At 34.6% G+C, this 21541-nt stretch overlaps 1 protein-coding gene across 3 annotated transcripts; it reads left to right on the top strand.

Moving 5' to 3' along the window:
• The first annotated feature begins 1739 nt into the window (after nucleotides 1-1739).
• LOC120627825 (fructose-bisphosphate aldolase) lies at nucleotides 1740-20905 on the top strand. 3 transcript variants are annotated; one of them, XM_039895890.1, is made up of 10 exons: nucleotides 2831-2849; nucleotides 5369-5485; nucleotides 9193-9284; nucleotides 11268-11442; nucleotides 14156-14359; nucleotides 15144-15259; nucleotides 15686-15785; nucleotides 15979-16178; nucleotides 17272-17347; nucleotides 20141-20905. In XM_039895890.1, the coding sequence occupies exons 2-10, from the start codon at nucleotides 5374-5376 to the stop codon at nucleotides 20233-20235; spliced, it is 1170 nt and encodes a 389-aa protein (XP_039751824.1). In that variant the 5' UTR covers nucleotides 2831-2849; nucleotides 5369-5373; the 3' UTR covers nucleotides 20236-20905. The 3 variants fall into 3 exon arrangements, with proteins under 3 accessions (XP_039751823.1, XP_039751824.1, XP_039751822.1); XM_039895889.1 differs by lacking the exons at nucleotides 2831-2849; nucleotides 17272-17347 and adding an exon at nucleotides 1740-1855 and having other exon boundaries at nucleotides 20140-20905; XM_039895888.1 differs by lacking the exon at nucleotides 20141-20905 and having other exon boundaries at nucleotides 17272-18244.
• The last annotated feature ends 636 nt before the right edge of the window (nucleotides 20906-21541 follow it).

Raw genomic sequence — 21541 nt, 5'->3', positions numbered from 1 at the left:
TTGCGAATTTCCCATCTTTCCCATTAGTATTAAAAAGTCTTGACAAAGTTTAAAATAACATAGTAGCATGGAATCAGTATTTAAACTAGTTAATGCTATCGTCATTATTATCGTACACTTTCATAATTGAAACAATATATATGAATAAAAAATAAACTTAATGTACAGTTAAGACTACATCTTATAGTCACTAAGTTTAACGTGTTACGTTGTATCGCCCTACTTATTCTTATTAACATAATATGTTTGTTATAGTAATAATTGACGGCCATAGCAGATGGCCCACATGGTAGGTGGAATACCATCGCCTATAACCAGAGTAAGCTTTCATATTTTCATAATCACATATAAAGCGGAGACGTGGACACTTACAGACAACCTGTTCCACAAATTTAAAGTCGCGCAACGGGCTATGGAGCGAGAGTCTCTCTCCGGGATAGAATTCGCAACGAAGAAATCCGTAGAAGAATCAAGGTCACTGACATAGCTCAAAGGATAAGAAAGTTGAAGTGGCAATGGGCGGGTTATGTCTGTTGTAGGACCGATGGCTGTTGGGGCAGACGTGTTTTGGAGTGGAGACCGCGAATCGGTAAGCCCAGTGTGGGACGACCTCCAGCCCGCTGGACAGATGACTTTAAAAAGGTGGCTTGCTGAGAAAGGCGGAGGACCGTGTGTGGTGACGCGCTCTTGGAAAGGCCTATGTTCAGCAGTGGACGCTTGTGGCTGTTGATGATGATCATGATGAATCTTTCATAGATTAAGCAAGGAAAATGTCCTAACGCCACGCAGCAGCCGTAATAACATCACAACCACGCCCTTCAGACCGAAAAACAGCAATGTTTCTAGCATAAACTTATTACTACTACTACTTCCCCGGACGAGCCCTGTCACAAAAAGTTCTACTAAGTACTACTACTAAAATATAATTTATATTATTATAATAAAAATGAATAGTGACCCACTCTTTTTAGATTTAATTTGTGCAATTGTCCTTGGTCTTATTGTTTTCCTACTGAAAGATCCAAAAAATAGCCTACCCTCACACATCATACGTCGTACATCTTGTAGATGTACATCTTGTAGATATGCATATTGTTATTTTTTTATCTATTATTTGGTTTTCTGTATTGATTTATGTAGACATTTATCGTGAACTCTATTTTTTTTTTACTTGTCTTATTCATCTCTTATTAGTGTAATAATTTACCTATCTTATGTTTATACAACAGTAATAAAAATAAGGTATCAAAATAAATAAAAACCATTAACTTAAAAAAGATATAAAGCAAGTACGAAGAAATAGAGTACCTATGTACAGTTAACTTACTAAGTTAAGGTGTAGAGCAAACCAGTAGACACAGACAGGTACCATCGTTATCAATGACAATAAAACATTTTTCTGCCAAATAAGCCATTTTTAGTTCATTCGCGCTTTAAATTCTCCTCGTTTTATATGTAAGAAGTAAGACGTTTATTAACAAGTTATATTGAACAAACAAACTGACTGCTAACATTGATACAACTCCATCTATTGAAAAAATGTGCATTATCTTGTGACAAACAATAGAACTGGTACAATGGAAAAGGTAGCAATGAATTTCATTGAACCTCTGGTTTCAATAAAATTACCGAAGGAGTTTGCGCATTATTACATAGATGGCGCTTGCATGTATTAGTTGAATGATATTCGGGTAGGTGGCACTTATGACGGTAAAACAGTATCTACTGCTCGAATTTGTTATCAGACCTTCAAATGACCTTTACTCGTGTCCTCTCCTTTCCCAACAGTTTTGACAGTTCTATTCAGTACCAGTCAGGGCGTACGATAGTTCCAATTAGAATCTTTTATCTAAATGTAAGTGACTTATTAATTTATTTTCATTCATACCTTCTTAAAAATATTTCATATTAATAACCTCATGATAATTCAGACATTTAAACGAAAATTATTAAATTGATACAGTAAGTTTATCGTCCACATGATGTAATATTACTATTATATATTTATAAAAATATTTAATAAATATCTGAAAATACCATTTAGTATTGTTAGTATAACAATGCTTCATTGTTTTTATTTTTTTTATTAGTTAATATATAATTTAGACTGTCATTATTTAGATATAAATAAATTAAATCTGCTTCGTCATAATATTTTAATATTTCAATATATTCTATGAAGTAATTTCTAATATTTTTTGATAAATATACAATTTTCGATCTAAACTATTGGTAAACTGTATTCTTAAAACGTAATAATAATTTCTTGTTTGTAGTTTATTTTGGTACAGCTCCAATTTGTGAATAGAAAGTAAGTACTTTCCTTTAAATAATCCAAATAAAACTATCACGCTTGTGACGCCGTATCTCATGTGACCCCTGAAGGTCACGGTCACCTTAATATCAATGTAGACTTAATTCTAAGAATCAAATATTTTTAATTATTATGTTTTCTCTTTCTCTTAACGGTTCTTTAACCATTTTGCAGTTATCGATTATTTTGATTTTAGAATTGGACAACACTATTTCACTATTAAAAGATCATAATAAACGTCAAAGGTCTTATCAAATAAATTCCAATTTTAAAAATAACATTTAAACAATTGATTGTTTTGCTAGGAGATTGTAACACTCTTTGGTAAGATATTTTTTATTTTTGTGTTCATTAATAAATTAACCTAAGTTTTACATTAAAAGCATAGGTTTAATGTTGAGTATGAGATTTTCCTTTTATTAATTATTTAGTTTTTGGTACCTATACAAAAGTAATTACAAAATGCCACCAAAAAAAGGCAAAAAGGGAAAAGGTCCACCAGAATCAGGATGGATGCCTGGATTTGGGACCAAAGGTAATCTTGAATCCTTCAGTCATTAATTCAGAATGTTTATTGTAGTTAAGAGCCTACTGCAGGATTTTATTTCTGTTAAAATGTGCTAATGCAAAGCTCTGAGAGCATGTTCAGTCATCAGGCCCGGTTATTGGTAATAACATATTGTAGAACTAATTGTTCAACCAGCAGGGCTAGCACGGGCTGGAGATAAAAATTATATCCACCGATTATATCCCCTGATGAGAGATATAATTAACATCCATCCACCTGCTAAATCACTGGAACATTGAATACTACGTTTATTTATACACATATTTTATTTGGATATTATTTCCACTTGTGCTCTGAGAGTTGAAATGAGAAATTTATATCCTTTCCCCACGGATATAATGGTCTCCTGTCCATTATATCCGTGGTGCTAGCCGTGCAGGTATGTTAAAAGATGTCATCATCTGAAATAAACAAATAAAATTTTGGGGATGTTAAATATAAACAGTGCTATGGCTTTTGTAGTAAACAATTTAAAAAAAAAGATTTTAATTTTTTAAATATTGACTGAAATATTATGTGGTGTTCGGTATTCTAGTCAATATTGAAAAAAGTTCATTGGTTTACCCTTCTTTCATGTAACTATCACTAGGTAACATTAAAAACTAATTGAAATATAATTAAATTGTCTAATATAAATTATAGTACAATATTTTATAGAAATGATAACTTAGGTATGTTTAAATTACATATGTGGATGTATCAATAGAATATTTTAGAACTATATTCTAATTACCAATAATCTCACCCATATTTAGCAAAATAAATAATCTCCTGAGCCTCTTCTCAGTAGAATCTGCCTTCCAAGTTCCAGTTGTAGTCACTAGAAAGAGGCTGATTTGGCATTGTAGAGTGAGCATATTAAAGGCAAATAAATTTTGAATTTGAATACGAACAAATAGTTTAATGTGCTGGAGTGTGATATAATATGTTATCATTTATCATTTTGTTTAATGCAATTCTACTTAAACTTCCTACTAAAATAGCTGAATGCATTATGATGAAATAGGCTAGCTATTTAGGTAGGTCTTTGAATAATGCACAGATTATATAAATGCTAAACAATATAGGTATATTTGTGTTAGTTTGACTTTATGACCTTCCTATAGTGTGGTGATCACTATAGTCCTTTAAGTGAGAGATCCCAGGTTCCGTCCCTGGTACGGGTAATTTGGAAATGTTTAAACATCTAAATTATTTCTAATCTGGTCTGGTGGAAGGCTCAGGCTGTGGCTGTCATAATGAAACACTAAATTGTCAAACAGTTGCGTATCTCAATTTGATGCTAAGTAGTAATTAAGGATATGCAATAAGGGTTATAGGTTTAACATAAATGCTAAACCCCCAGCAGATTAGCCTGCTAATATCTTAGACTGTGACACAACGGTGAGCGCCATGAATTTAAGTAGGAGGTCTCGGTTTCGATTTCTGGCAGGGGCAATTTGGGAACTTATAATTTATAAATGTTCTCTGGTCTGGTCTGGTGGGAGGCTTTTGCCGTAGGTTACCACCTTACCTACAAAGACGTGCCATTAAGCAATTTAGAGTTTTGGTGCGATGTAGCGTAGAAAAAGAATAAGAATATGACTACCATACTCCATAACAGATTAGCCCACTACCATCATAGACTGCATCATCACTTACCAACAGGTGAGATTGCAGTCATGGGCTAACTTGTAGTTGAATGTTGAATTAAAAAAACATGGTCTAATTCTTTTGGAAGCTCATTACATCTATTGTTTTTATATCTCATCTATTCTTGTAAATAATATTCCAAGGCATTCAAGGTTCATTGCACAAATTGAACAAGCTAAACAACTTTTAGAAATGTAGGTGTGTCAAATTAAATTATGATAATTAATGCCAATGGCATTAGGACACACCCACTATGGAGACAATCTTTAATTTTAGTATGTATTTTGATAAACAGGTTGTTGTTTTTTAAAAGATAAGTTAATATCACAAAGTTATGTTTTAAATGTTATCTGCTATAAACTTTAAATGTGGTTTGATAAAAAATACTTTAAACTTGTAAAGTTATCTAGTAGTTATGCTGAAATGTTTTTTTAGTTTATTATCTTAGTGTTAATATCTTCTCGGTTTCTAAAAAATTGAGAGATGTGGTTATTATACTTGAATAGGTATTTCTATTAGGTCCATGTACAGGCCTTTTAGCTAAGCAGTAAAGGCAGGTAGTTACGTAAAAACATTCTTAGAAGACTTTTAACTTGCATTCACCAATTATTATGACAAAATTGAGCATTCATTCCGGAAGAAAATGGCTGCTTTACATCAAAACCTTTTCTTGAAATTGATATTTTCCTATAGCTACTGCAGTTACCAAAGGATTACTGCCTCATTCGAAAAATCCACCCAGTGTAATTTCTGTGTCTAATAAAATTATGATTAAACGTTTATTTATTTTCCGGATCCTATTGTACAAGGATTTCATGAGTTTCCAAGAGATCTAAATAAACTTTTCTTTACAGCCACAATGAGCACCTACTTCCAGTACCCGACCCCTGAGCTCCAGGAGGAGCTGAAGAAGATCGCCCAGGCGATCGTCGCTCCAGGCAAGGGTATCCTTGCTGCAGATGAGTCCACGGGTAAGTTTGAGCCATGTTAAGAATATTTTAACCAATTCTCTGATTCTAGAATTTGATGTTATGACAAGTTTCTCGTTTGGATGTGTTTTTTTTTGCAGTTAAAGTCAAAGTCAAAGTCAAAAATATCTTTATTCAAGTAGGCCCACAGGTGGCACTTTTGATGCGTACATAAGAATTACACGGTAGTGAGATGATGGCGATAACCACATTCGTAAACTTAAAACTAAAGCTACGAGGGTTCCAAACGCGTCCCGGTCTAAGAAGAAGCCCACAACAAACTTAGCCGGGTGTTTTTTTTTTTTTTTTTGTTATCGCCATCTCACAATGTAATTTTAAATTATTAGAAGAGCAACCTGGTTAGAGCAATAATTTACACCCAAGCTTTTTTATCGTTTACGTAGTCCTTTATACTATAATAGGACTTTTCTATAAGCTTACGTTTAATACAAACTTTGAACTTTTTAAGAGACATCTCCAAGATGTCAATTGGTAGTTTATTGTAGAATTGTATGCAATTTCCTTTAAACGAATTATGAATTTTATGTAACCTAGTATATTGCACTGTAAGTTTATTCTTACTTCTAATGTTTAAATTATTGCAGTCACATTTTTTCTTAAATTTAGAAATGTTTTTATGGACGTACATTAAATTTTCAAATATGTACTGACTGTACACTGTCATTATTTTAAAATCTTTAAATTTATCTCTCAATGACTCTCTCGGACCCATTTTGTAGATAGAACGAACAGCCCTCTTCTGCAGCACGAAAATAGTGCTAATATCAGCAGCATTACCCCAAAGTAAAATTCCATATGACATAATGCTGTGAAAGTAACTAAAATATACCAGTCTAGCAGTTTCTACGTCGGTCATATGGCGTATCTTCTTTACCGCATAGGCAGCAGAACTAAGCCTGTTCGATAAATTATTTACATGAGGGCCCCATTGAAGTTTAGAATCTAACGTTATTCCTAGAAAAACTGTCGTATCCTCCAGTTTCAGTTCCTCATTATTAAGTAGTACAGTGGTTTTCACGTGTTTAACATTAGGTAAAGTGAATTTTATACACTTGGTTTTTTTTCCGTTAAGAACCAAATTATTAGCTTCAAACCACTGTACCACTTTAGCGAGAGAGTTGTTTACGTCGTCAAAAGCTAGTTCACGTCGATTTATTTTAAAAGTCAGTGATGTATCATCGGCAAACAGAACTATCCCGTGTTTATCCTTGGCAAGGTAAGGAAGGTCATTAATGTAAATAAGGAACAGAAATGGTCCTAATATAGACCCCTGTGGGACACCTATTTTCATAACTGATCCATTAGACCGTTTTCCATTCACGTCGACTTTCTGAATTCTATCGCGTAGATAGTTACTCATTAAGTCTAGAGCTACACCCTGAATTCCATAGTGGTGTAGTTTCCTAACTAACGTTTCGTGTTGAACACAATCAAACGCCTTAGATAAGTCACAGAACACACCAAGTGCATCACGTGACTCCTCCCAGGCTTCAAATATGTTTTGTATTAGCTCAACACCTGCGTCGATTGTTGAGCGACCCCGTGTGAAACCAAATTGCTTAATATGAAGTAAATTATACTTATGAAAATGGTAAAGTAATTGATTTAAAATGAGTTTATCAAAGATTTTACTGAAAGTGGGTAGTACGGATACTGGTCTAAAGTTAGTGGGGTCAGAAGTACTACCCGATTTAAACAATGGAACTATTTTACTAAGTTTCATTAAGTCAGGAAACACACCACAATCTATACAATTATTAAATATTAAGGCTAAATCGGGTGCAACAATATCAATTAATGATTTGACAACGTTTACGGAAATGCCCCACAGATCATTTGTTTTTTTATTAATTAATAATTTAAAGGCTTTAATAACGTCAGAGCCACTAACATGCGTGAATTTAAAAGAATGGTTACACTCAGGCACATTTTCCTTTAATAGAGAGAGAGCCATATCTGGTGAAGAGTTTAATGATTCTGTTGTGGAGACGGGAATGTTGGTAAAGAAGGTTTCAAAAGCAGTAGCCACCTCGAAATCTGTTGTTAAGGCTTTATTATCTACATTAAGTTTAAAATTAATATTTCGTGGTGTTACTCTTCCCGTCTCCTCATTAATTATGTTCCAAGTAGTTTTGATTGCATTGCTGCTATTTTTAATTTTATTTTTGATGTATCGCGTCTTTTCTAAGTGGCAAGCGCGTTTAAAATTAGGTTTAGGTTTTTAGCCTATTATTGTTGTACTATTGCGTGTGGGAAGTAGTAGTACTCTCTTAGGTTTTTATGGGTTTTAGGGGAGAAGCATAGATTAGTCCTTATAATATGTGTAAATAAAAACCGAAATAATACTTCAGAGGCTCAAGAGGTATATAATTTACTGTCTCTGAAACCGAAAGGGTTTCACAGATAAGTCTATATAGAATTGAGTAAGCCATTGCCATAGTTTTTACTGAAATAAATCTGATACAGCCACAACACATGCAAAAGGAAAAGTAAGTGACTCATGGCACTATGTTAGGTACGCGTCGCGTAGAGTAGGTAGTATGCACGTGTCGGTCTTTTATCTGCAACAGGGTTGTCATAAGTAAACAATTTGAATATTTTGAATTAGTTTGTATGGAAAATTAAATATGCTACCTTTGATTTAATATTTTTACGGGGTGATTACTTATGAAATATACTTATACACCCTACAACAGAATTTCGTAATTCCGTTACACGCTGTATAGAATAGATCACCTGTATGGCAATGGCAGGCGTCATCTCAATAAATACAAGACCATACAATGGATTTATAGTATATACCTACAGATTTCTTCAGAAGTAACTTTGCCGATTTTTGTGACCGTGTTTTATTCTGTAGGAAGAAGGAAGAAGGTTCTCCAAATGAGTCCCACTAGACCTTTCTTAGCTAAGTTTGTTTTTACTAGCTTATATAAGCTTATAGAAGATGTTTGATAATTTTGACTTTTGATAATATTACATTTAAAATGTGTCTTGAGATATGATAAATGTCTAAAATAAAAGAAGAATTTGCATTAAATTTATTGGTAAAAGTATTGCCTATTGGTATTGTTTGGTGCTTATCTTCGCATACTATTGATGTCAAATTATCAAGTACTATAAAATTGTTTTTATCTCGAGAGCATATGATTAACTTTATTGTTAGTAGTACTTCAAAGGTATTTGCCGCTTATTTTTCTTAGGCTCTAACTCTCTTTCCTTTGATATGACAAGCTCGTCAACAACAACGGAGAGAGCTTTGAAGGTTGGAAACCCTCAAAATTCCTTGATAAACAAAATGTTTCATACAAAGGTACTTACTTATTTTCGACTCTGATGCCCGTTTTCGGGTTGTTCTTTTAGTCGCCTCGTAGGAGACTCGCGAGATGAAAAGGGGTGGTGACAAGTAACTATATTCTGACCAACCATCACCACGCGGCTTACCTTTGAGTATCATCATCATCATCATCACCTCAACCAATTGACGTCCACTGCTGGACAGTTTTACCATACACGGTCCTGGGCCGCTTGCCTCCAACGGCTCCCAGCTACTCGCCTGATGTCATCTGTCCACCTCGTTGGGGGCCGACCTACGCTGCGTTTACCGGTGCGGGGTCGCCATTCCAGCACCTTAAGACCCCAAGTAGACCTTTGAGTATAATAACATTTAATTTTCCATTCCTACTCAGGTACTATGGGAAAGCGTCTCCAAGACATCGGCGTTGAGAACACCGAGGAAAACCGCCGCAAATACCGCCAACTTCTCTTCAGCACTGATCCCGTAAGTGGAAATTTCTGTTTTTAAATAGAATAGAATAATAGACGCTACAAGTTACAAGGTACTTAACGTCCTAAAAATAAGGATTATATTTCTCCTAACAAATGTCAACAATATTCAAAATAATTCTGCTTTATGTCATGGTAGTAGGCTAGTTAAGTCCGTTCGCTTAGATACGGTCGCCTTGCGTCTTTTGGCTATTGCGCTATTAAAGGACGTCGCGTGCGGCGTACATCGGCAGGAGAATTGGGAATTTTATATCGAAGTGCCATGATGGGCTGTAGTGAAGGGTTCTGTTTGTTGACTTTGACCTACGACTAACAGATGTAATGCTAGGATATTTAAGTATTGATATTTAAGGATTCAGAACGTCATGACGTTGTATCGTTTATATATGTTTATATATATATAATAACCCAACACTTCACGTGATGAAAAATAGTTTCGAACCGAGGCTTTAGAACAATATGAATTTATTTGTGATGCATTGCCGGTTGAAATTTGATATTTTGGGTTGTCAAGGAAGTTTTTGGGGCGTCTCATAAGTTGAGTGGCGTTTGGGTCAGGAGTTTATAAAGATGTCTAAACCATCACTTGAATAGGTAAATCCTAACTAATATTATAAATGCGAAATTGTGTCTGTTTGTTAATATGTTTGTTACCTATGCTCGTATTAACCACTGCACGAATCTTGATAAAATTCGGCACAAATATAGTATTCGAAGATAATTTTTATTCTGGGACAGCACCCGGGTAACGTCCCCATATTGACATAAAAATTTCCGCATCGATGGACAGTGGGTCGCTGAATTTGTCAAATAAGCTCCTGTAGTCGTGGATTCGACTCCCGTTTCTGTAGTTATGGAATTCCTTTAGAATTTTCCTTTTTGTGTTAGAAATAATAGTTGTACACATTGCAATTCCGTTTATTATAATATAACTTAAAGGTACGCCTATAGCCATGCTTTCAGATCTGTTTTCCTCAACCTCGTGACTCGTGATTTACATCACGTACTTACCTATTTTGCAAGCAATTTAATTTAAGAAATGTTGAAGTAAAACCAATTTCGTATTATTGGATAGAAGCAGGCGTTACTTTGCGGAAATCCATGATATATTATCAAAATTAAGCTTAATTTGCTATACTCCGCGAAAAGCAGGAGAATCTGTGTGGTGTAATTTATAATTTCTTCAATCCTTATACCCCACACCAAACAGATCTTCGGCAATATACCCTCTACGCACGTTTCGCCCCGAAACCGGAGCATCATCAGGAGATGTTGACTTTACAATGAATAATTGTTAAGTGAAAAATTCGCCAAATGTGTCGCCTTTTATACCTTTCTGACCCCCACCTAATCTATCTAAGCCCCTCCCACCTCATTAGTGCCTCTGAATATGTTCAATAAAGGTGAAGTTGATAAATTTATTTGTTCGTTTAGTAATTCGAACCTCCCATTCCTATGTTTAATAATTTCTAATTGTTCCCTCAAATCAAGTTTCAACCCTTTGTCGCAAGCATGTAATATTTCGTATGAATGATTACTGGTTACGTTATGTCCACTGTCTAAAAGATGTTTTGCAAAATGAGATTTGATTTGATTTGAGAAAAAAAAAAAAAAAAATTCATTTTGCAAAAAGCTTTATCGTAGGTAAACCTAACTATTACCTACCCCTACCGAAAATATTTGGATAGTTTGCGGAAATTGCTATAGGTAGGTAATCCGCGAAAACCCGGAAGATCTGATCTATGTGGTCACATAAAGATTGAAGAAATTATAAACTGCACCGCGCAGATTGGTCTTATAGCACACTAAGCTTTATCTTCATAATGACAAAGTTCATTACTAGACAGAAATAATATTACCATTGATAAAACGTAACAAAAAATGTGCAAAAAAACCGTTACAAATTTTTTGTTATTGGATGATTAGTACTACTAATCTCTAGATTCAAAAGCCTTAAACGTTTAAATCGCTCAACTAGGCCATCTCCGAGAACATCTCCGGCGTGATCTTATTCCACGAGACCCTGTACCAGAAGGCTGATGATGGTACTCCATTGGTGGCCCTCCTCGAGAAACGCGGCATCATCCCCGGCATCAAGGTCGACAAGGGTGTAGTACCACTCTTCGGCTCTGAAGACGAATGCACCACACAGGGTGAGTGAGAAAAATCCCATTATAATATTAAGAAGTAGCTGGTTCCCGCGAGGGTTAAGTATAGGCTTTTTTTTAAACAATATTACTCTCCGTCTTTGCAACAAATTACCGTTATTTTTTAGCATAAGCGCATGAACGTTTAATAACATTTTGTAACAGATTTTATCACAAACCGAACGTAACGCACCTTCCATTTCAGCGTTTTCGGGAAAGCTACCGATTTAATTGCAAGCCAAAACTCACCTTTCTATTTCACCATCGGAGCAATTTTGGGAGAGCAGTACTAAGCTAGCTTTTCGTCAAGGAAGTGCAAACAAATTATTAGTTCTAAATTGTTATTGACAGCTGATTACCGTGCCATTAAATAATGATTTAAATTCATCGCATAAGTAACCTATAATGTATTCAGATATTATTATCTAGATCCTACTAACCTGTTTGTCCACTACCAAAAACCGGTAAAAAAATATTAAATATTTGTTCTTTAATTGGTGTCCAATGTTCAAAGATCATGGTCGAATGTTGTTTGAACTCGATTCATTAGAGCGTTATTAATATGCCATACCATTATGATTAATAACCAGTTTAGGGGGCTCGTCATATTATCAATTGATAACGGTGACAAAGTCGAGTCGCTTACGACATAAATAGGGTCAGAGTGATAAAAATATTCCATTTGATAAATATCAAAAGTAATCCATTTCCTAAGAGCTATTCAATTGCCAATGGCTTTTAGAACATCACAAGTTAGGTTGGGTTTTCATGAACTAATCAAGGGTAGTGTTAACAGTTATTAAAAAATAATTTTGTTAATAGTTAAATATAAATATAATTCCTCGCATTAAAAGTAGCCTATGCTCCTCGTCCTTATAACTAACTCTATGTCAAAAATCAAGTAGATTGGTTTCTTAGTTAGGGTGTAAAAGAAGGACAGACAAACAAACACACTTTCGCATTTATAATATTAAGTAAGAAAGTACTACGTACCAGTAACTTTTTAAGATAATGCCGACTAACGACTAACATACAATACCTTCGCAACAAAATTATAATTATTATGAAACTGTGACGTTCTTGAAACTAGTTGACTTTTTCGTTAATCATTGTATCAATTTTCGACATTAAATAACAAGTCGCATTTAAATAAATTAATTAAAAGTAAAAACACAAAAAAAGGAAATGAAAATAACAGATTAAATAAAAATTAATTCATGAATGTCTATAATTATTTTCCATTTAGGTAGTCATTGAGCTCTTTAGACATTATACAAAGAAACCCTATAGTGTCTGTCCATTTATAAATATGTCACAGTTTTTTAGCCGGGAACGAACACATCTCTAGACCAATAACTGTTCTAAAAGTAGCGAGCGGACGAATGTACAAATTTGTTCATCCCGTCCCTTGAACACAACCGAAGCATATATCGCCCCCCAATCCCATATCGAAGCTTAGGAATTGCAGAAATCTGTTATTCATAATCTGCTATTACGAATGTGTTTCATTTGTCGATCAATGAACAAAAGTACTAAAGAAAATAAAACCTTAAAACATTTATGAAACAATTTGAAGTTTCTGTTTGATACAGTAAACAAGCTTGTATATCGGTACATACGAAATAAATAATTTTAAGAAACAGAGCGTGCACTGCTGATCAGATATATGCCTCAAACTTATAAGAACCGTTCTTTAACTATTTGTTGCACATAATACCAAAATCGTTGTTTTATTATTTGATGCATAATATTTTTTTAATAATAAACGTTATGCAATATTAGTTTTTTTTTTCATTAGTACTTTACATTGTTAGACCAGGCTCCCTGTTATAACATCATCTGGTCCAAAAAACGATCGTGATCAAAGCAGTATTAATATAATTCTGCGATATAGAATGCAATCATAAAATACTATTTTTAATATTTTTTTTAAATTAGTAGGTGTTATGTTACGTAAGTTAACTGCAAATTGTTGCATATACTGGCAGTAAATATCGGTTACTGACCCGCCTTATTAACATATTGCAGCTGCGTGACTTACCACACGCTTAGACTGTAAGTACTGTTAAATATTACTTTGACCTTGAAGAATGATCGACTCCAAAAAGTAGGTAACTGTGAAGTTAGGCAAGCTCGTATGACAGATTTAGTGAAGTCCGAACCAACTTCGTTTATTCGAAATCCATTCTACCAGTACTGGGTAGCGATGTACAAATAAAGGGAAATAAAGGAAGATTAGAGAGAAACACAATGATTGGAGTAGAATATAAAAGACGCCAGGCAATCTTAGGATTAGGACAACATGAGAGACAACAAATAGGTGATGTAAATTACGTGCGTTTTGATGCCCAGAATTCTGTATTCGGAATCAGCGAATTAACGGTACGGTACGGTTGACTACCAGCACGAAACTACACCCGCAGCTAACTTTGTAATTGTTTGAATCGCACTTTACCTTCATTCTACTTCATTTAGGATAATTTTACTTCGCCTTGATATTGAACTTCGTGGCAGACATCTCTGTTATGTTAACATATTTAATGGACTTTATAAATTTCGGGCTCAATTTTGTTTGCACATTTAATTACGTAATCTCGACGTCTTGAAAGTTATAACTTAACTTCTTTAAACTTTTTGATTTCGGCGCTCGAACGTAAATTTTTAAAAGCTGATTTTGCCTTTCTGATGATTTTCTACATCGATTTCATGTTGTCACCAGGCTTGGACGATTTGGCCCAACGTTGTGCCCAATACAAGAAAGATGGCTGCCACTTCGCCAAGTGGCGTTGCGTGCTCAAGATCGGCCGTAACACACCTTCGTACCAGGCTATCATGGAGAACGCGAACGTTCTTGCACGCTACGCTTCTATCTGCCAGAGCCAGCGCATCGTTCCTATTGTTGAACCCGAAGTGCTGCCCGATGGTAAGTTTTTTTATGCTTTTGTAATAATTAAGCTTGGATTTACGATAAGCTCAGTACAAAATAGATGGATGCTACTTTGGCAAGTCACTTTGTTGCGTTTTGTTCTCAAAATTTGCGGTAACGCGTCTCAATAGGTACCAGGCTTTCATAAACGTTGAAAAGTTTGTTCCGCTAAAAACCTAAGCGACCTAAGCGACCTAAAAGAGACAGTGAATCGTTCTTATTTTAAACCGAAGTTTTGTCTGATGATGATTTTTTTTTCAATTCATGAAACGTCTTAATTTTATTCACCACCTGGCAACTTTTTCAATAATACATAGAAAAATTCTTTATTAACTCTTTATAAATTCTTTATAAAGTTTTCTTTATAAACTCTCCGAGCATTGGCGCACAGGTGGAAGTAATATCTAAATAATATACTTGTAAATATAAACGGGGTAAACTTCTTCTTTTCCTTATTACCGTGTTATGGCAGGATGACACGTTTACTTATGACAACCCTATTGAAGATAAAAGACCGACACGCGCATAGTACCTACGATACGCGACGCGTACCTAATGAAGTGTCAGTAACTTGATTTTAACGGTGAATGTGATATTAGGTTACCTGACCTGATTTCTTACAGTATATACTATGGCAGTGGTTTACTCAAAAACTATAAGGTTTTCGGTTTAGCAGTTAAGTCTCAGAGATATTATAATGTACATAAATGTACCTCTAAAGCCTCTGAAGTATTATTTCGGGTTTCATATACACGTTGTATAATCGCTTATTTATTTTCAGGTGAGCACGATTTGGACCGTGCCCAAAAGGTGACCGAGCAAGTTCTCGCCGCTGTTTACAAGGCTCTCAGCGATCACCACGTGTACCTCGAGGGTACACTCCTCAAGCCAAACATGGTAAGAAGTTGTTGGATCACTTTCAAACTTGATTTTCCTTATAATAATTACTAGGTGCCGGCCCTAGCGTGCAATGTAGATACTTATCTGGGGCAGTTTGCAGTAATTAATAAGACAATTCCGTACTTCATTCATTAGATCCATCTCGTAAGGATTATCCAGCATTTGCAATTCAAGCGCACAAAACACACTAACGTGATAAACGTTTGGCAAAGTGTCACACACTTACTTAGTACTTGCGGTACTTGAAAATAAACAGAAGGAATCGTTGTTCAACTTGGCCATGTTGGCTTAAAAATCATAGAGAAGGTTGGAAAGCTGTTTTATACCTGTTTATTGCGCCCGTGTAAATTTCCAAGGTCAGCGGTAGTCCTGGCTAGCATGAGGTAGATGACGTGGTCCTCAAGGCTTAAAAATTGCTTACAGGTGACCGCCGGTCAGTCTTGCAAGAAGACCTACACTCCAATGGACATCGGACGCGCTACCGTCACCGCACTTCTTAGGACCGTGCCTGCTGCAGTTCCTGGTATTTTATCACTATTTATGTTTAGAACATCCTTTACTCTTTGATCTCCTAGTAGCAGACCAACTAGAAGTCCTTACAAAACTTATTACTAAGTACTGTTACAAAAAAAGTTTACCTCCACAAGATATTAATGTCCAATGAGACTTTTATTGAAGGTGCAGTGCAGATGTGAAGTCCTTGTATTGATTTTCAGGAGTCACATTCCTCTCTGGTGGTCAATCCGAAGAGGAGGCCTCAGTGAACCTGAACGCCATCAACACTGTTGACCTCAAGAGGCCGTGGGCCCTCACCTTCAGCTACGGTCGTGCCCTTCAGGCCTCCGTACTTCGCGCCTGGGCTGGCAAGCAAGAGAACTTGCTCGCTGGACAGCAGGAGTTGCTTAAGCGTGCTAAGGTAATGTTTTCTTCGTTTATGGTAACCTAGTACTTCTAAATCATATTAAGATATAAGGAAAGCAGATAAAGAATAAGATATTCTTCGGCGTTGCCTGTCGCCCCGTTCTTCATTATCTCGTGTCAATCTGAGAATCCGGAACGATAGGTAATGTTAACTTTGATAAGTCAAATAGGCCAGAAAACAAGTAAATGCTTGCTAGGCGGTAGATACTGGAAAGTTTTAAGGTAAGATCCTCTGAATTTATGTTGCCCGGGTACTTTCAAGACGTATGACGTAATAACATCTAGGAATATTACTTATTACATAACATCTAATAATATTGGTGGACGATCTCTTAAGGAAAGTTTTCACCTGACCTTACGGATACGACTGAAGTTTAATAAAACGTTTCAGCAGGTATTGCTTGTCATTTGATATATAAGTTATATAAGATGGATGAACTTACTAAGGCTAGGAAATCTCGCTGGCCTATTACTGTTTAAGCGACCTAAGCTAGTAGGTAAGTCCTCGGATTCATGGGTCCCTAGTACATTATATTTGCAAAAAAAAAAAACAAAATAAAGAATATCCGTGAGTTTTAGCCGTTAATGTAGTCCAAACATTCTTATTTCCATAAACCCATATTTAATTCCATATTCGCATGCCATGTAGTATTTTGAAACTTGCTTTTTGTGTGTGTCCTAGTATCTTCTAACCTTTAGTTTAGTGACTTAGTGATAAATAATCGTTAAAGAAGCTACTCAATATGAAAATAATAATGTTTTACGTTATTCTTTTTTAAATGAGCAAAAGACAATACTTTAATTAAAAGCACTCTGTTTCTTTGAGTATTTTCTTTAACATATTTTGTCTTAGAAAGTAGAATGTAACTAATATATCTTTTTTTTCCTTACGCACCTTCATATTGCATCAATGACGACGCATCACGGCATCAACAATCGATAATCTACCAAATTAATATAATATCTACCATAAATTACTATAATTCCTACCAAATTAATTTTTAAATACTACCACAAAATCTTTCTTTAAAAAATGTTGAGTTGCTATACTTGCCAATAAAAATTGCGCTTCAAATTCAAATAATCAGGCTAACGGTCTCGCTGTACGAGGGAAATACGAAGCAGGGTCAATTCCATCGCTCGCGTCTGCCAAATCTAATTTTATCAAATCACATGCTTACTAAAAATACTAAAATTAGATTGTATCTATTTAATGGTACTTCCGTTTTATATTGTTCGCGAAACTTTGTGAATCTAAATGTACCTATGATAAGATGTCTTTCTATTTAAAGACTATTGTGTTAACGATACAACTGCTATAAGTCTTGCTACATATTTTTTTTAATTGAATAAAAATAAATATGACAACTTAATCAAACTATCTTTCTCAAGGCTAATGTTTTAATGATATCACTGTTATTAGTCTTGCCACAATTTAATAATTATTTTTTAGACATGACATATGACGACCTACTACAAAACGATATTTATCTACCATAAGGTACGATATCGCTCGAATCATGGCAACTCAGCAGATAAATATGAATACCCTACTACTTAAGGTTTTAATTTGTATTATAATAAAAATACTAATCTTAAAATTTAAATTAATCCATACAAATTTAATGTCAAAAAAAAGGTTTTTTTTACGAGTAACATACAGATTTTATTCGGCCTAAAACATTTGGTGTGCCCAATTTTTTTATTAACATTTAGTTTGTATGAGATTGAGCGGATCATTCTAAGTTGGTCACAGGCTTGTTTTATATTTGTGTTGTAGTTAGAACTTAGCTAAGCTAGTTTTGCTGTAATTGACTTGAGTTAATGATATAAAATATACAAGATTGAACTACAGAAAAAAAGATTTATTTAGTAACCAATAATTTTCTCTTGATCTACTGCATGCGACTAATACAAAAGTTTTGTATATTTTATTTCGATTAGTTATTTGTGCTTGTTGTACCTTGTTGTTTATTGCACTCACTTCATAAAATTTATATGACATTGTTTTAACCAATCTAACCCTGTTTGTTATCGTTTTAAATAAAACATGGACTTTTTCGTGTATTTTTTATTTTTTCCTGTTGCTTAATTCTGTATTCTTAGTTGCTTATCTGTTATTTGTATGGTCAACGTTATCTGCATACAAAATTGTGACTATTATTTAAACATATTTCGTTGGACATAAATAAGCCCTTATTCGGTAACTTCGGCTTACATGCTTGTATGTTAAGTATAATGTTGGAGCGGTGATAGCCGTTCGAATCGCAGCACGAACCTCTAACTTTTCTAGTTATGTGCGTTTTAAGCATTTAAAATATCACTTGCTTCAACAGTGAAGAAAAACAAATCAGCATGCCTCTCATGAGCGCTCTATAATGTTCTCAAATGTGTGTGAAGTCCACTAATCCGACTGTGAAGAGTGTTGTACTACGGTTTAAACCCTTCTTACTGTGGGAGACCCGTGCCCTGTAGTTGCTCGGTAATGGTTTGATATGATGGTGATGATGAAAGTACGATCTAAAATGCTATATTTACACTCGGACGATAACGTTTTTAAAAGGTTACGGTAGTTACAATAGTTAAAATATAGGGCGCAACTGCTAAAACAAAATCACTATTTATGCCACTGTATATTTTATTACCAAAAAATTATATAATTTTCAAATAAATATATGAATCGCCTAGTGATATAAATTCTGATAACTTTAGAGAAGATGAAATCTATTCGCAATGGTCAGAACATTGCGTTAATTCGTTTCCATTGAGTATACATTCAGTTTCTTTGAGCAGTAAGGTATTTTGAGATGAATTTAATAAAACGTTATGCCAAAGCAAACAGAGATTCGGATATAGCTATGTGTTTATACATAGTTGCAACCAGTGGACAATAAAGCGTTGTGTAATTCTTTCCGTCTTTTATCAGCACCATCTCAATCGTAGGACGTCCATTGCTAGGCATAGGTGTTTCCTAGGGAATTTTTACGCGCCAGTCTTATACCAGTCTTATCCAGCGGCTCCCTGCGAGTTGAGACTCGTTTAATGTCATCGTCTGCCTTCTCGAATCCTCCTCCAGACTGCGTTTTCCGGTACGGTGTAACCACAGAAGTACCTCTCGTCGTCTTTGAAAAAAAATTCAAGTAGCTCTATAAGCACTTTAGAAAAGTCCGAGTCTGTTTAAAGTTTATTCACGTCATAAAAATAAAAACATAATTTTATGTACTTTGAAACACCATCGCCGCACCACGCCGCTCGCATTCGATATAGGATTCTTCTTATACACCAATCTGTTTTCATTCACCAATTTTCATTAATAAAACAGACATTTGTCTAGTTAAGTGGATCACTCTTGTTATGGAAAAATTTAGTGAGCTGGTAAAAAAACCTATCTATAAAGTAGCTTACATTGGTAACTTATTTATTTATCTTATTTTATTAAGTTCAACAAACTGTCGTCTAGACGTTTCCATCGGACTCCGTATATATGAACGAATGAATATGTCTACATTCATTCGTCGTTTTAATGCACACCACAAGAAAAAAAAAATTACAACACAGAGTATATAATTATAGCTTATAGCTACATAGGCAACCAATGGTGTAAAAAAACATAATTACAGAAAAATCATGTGCAGTCTGTAGCTTTATTCTTTGCGGCACAGTTTCATCAGGCGCGATGTCACGAGGACCGCTTACAAGCTATTCTTCTGTTCTGTAGCCTAACCAAGCCTGTCCTGTGCCAATATGGGCATCTTCAGAAGTGGGATGTCCAGCTTCCGATCCAATAAGTACCATAATTCCCGATGAACGAGGCAATGCCTAAAAAGCAACTCCTAATCGAAGGAGATTTCTATGCGTACATCAACCGTTATCACGTAAGAGTTGGTGAAACATTTTAATTCTATACGCATAGGTTTAGTGAAAACTGGCCTTAAAGTTATTGTTTTTGTTTCCAGGGTAACGGCCAGGCATCCCAGGGAAAATACGTCGCAGGATCTGTCACAGGTGTGGGCGCCGACGCCGGTCTTTTCGTTGCTAACCACGCGTACTAGATGCAAAAAAAACACAGTCTACACCTCTTATTGAAACGTTCCTTAAGGATTGAGGTCAGCTTAAACTTCTATAAACGTGTTGAAAAGGCGACAAGATTGTTTAAGGTGGTCTCAAAAGTTGAGGCGTTTCTGAATTTACGGCTGTTACGACACAATTCTGAAATAGAGAACAAATCAAGTTATTTTATAACACTTACATGATCAATTTATACAGTCTTAATGGGAACAGAAAGGCATATGCCTAAAATAGTCATTGTTCTTGCAAAAAATGTAGGCACTAAGTAAATACATAATTGTGAGTAAAAATACCGCGTAAAGAAAACTGATTCCTACAGAAAAATTAATCTGAATTGCCTACAAATTATACACTTACATATAATGAAAATAACATAGATATTTGTCTAAACAACACCATTGCTAATGCATTATCTATAGGCGAGTTTTCTAACTAAACCAAATTTATATGCGCCTACTTCACAACTAGATTCGTTTCAAATGATAACGTATTTCTGGCTAGCAGAGCTGTTAGCGTCATTGCGTCTTACCGTCACACAATTTATGCTATACACAAGAATAAAATCATGTTTGTTTATTATCACTTTGGCCTATACAAAATACACAACACGTTTCGTGTTACCTATTGGTATATTATAACAGCTCTAGTAAAAAAGACTAGCATACAATATCACGATAAACTACGCCATAGTAAATTAAATTGCTATTAATATAACACTATTGCTAACTTTCAGTAAAATATTTAATAACGACGCCATTTTATGAAAGCGCGGAAGTACCACAAGATGGCGTCTTTTGCATAGATAATAAATTCTTTTGTAGAGTCTTAAATGTCAAATAAGTATTGTGACGTTATTAGATGTATTTTGAAAATGTTGGTTACAATTTAGAGAAATATAAAAAAAACCTTACCTTAAGAAGGTTACTTTAAAAAAAAAGTATTTGTCGTTGATGTAGTATTGTCGTAATATATTCAGATTAGATGTCATTTTAGATGCTTTACGTATTTGTGTGTATTAAAGGGAAATCAGCACAAAAAAAAACTCACAGTCAATACTTTTCTATCGAATATTTAGAGAAACATAAAGTGAATAGGTAATTTATATGATAAATTGTACTAAAAATTACAGTTTATAAATTAAACTTGGCTATTTATATTATTTAATAATGATTTTACTTTAGTTTTATAATGTATTTTGATATTTTAAGAGTAAAATATATGTAATATAATCTATCAGTTATGTAGTTTCATTTTACCCCTTGATTAGATATAAATATTATGTTAGTACAT

The sequence above is a fragment of the Pararge aegeria genome, chromosome 12 (genome assembly GCF_905163445.1).
Source record: "Pararge aegeria chromosome 12, ilParAegt1.1, whole genome shotgun sequence".
NCBI classification, from domain to species: Eukaryota; Metazoa; Arthropoda; class Insecta; order Lepidoptera; family Nymphalidae; genus Pararge; species Pararge aegeria.
The sequence above is the reverse complement of the archived record's forward strand: the minus strand, read 5'-3'. Positions and strand labels throughout refer to the sequence as shown.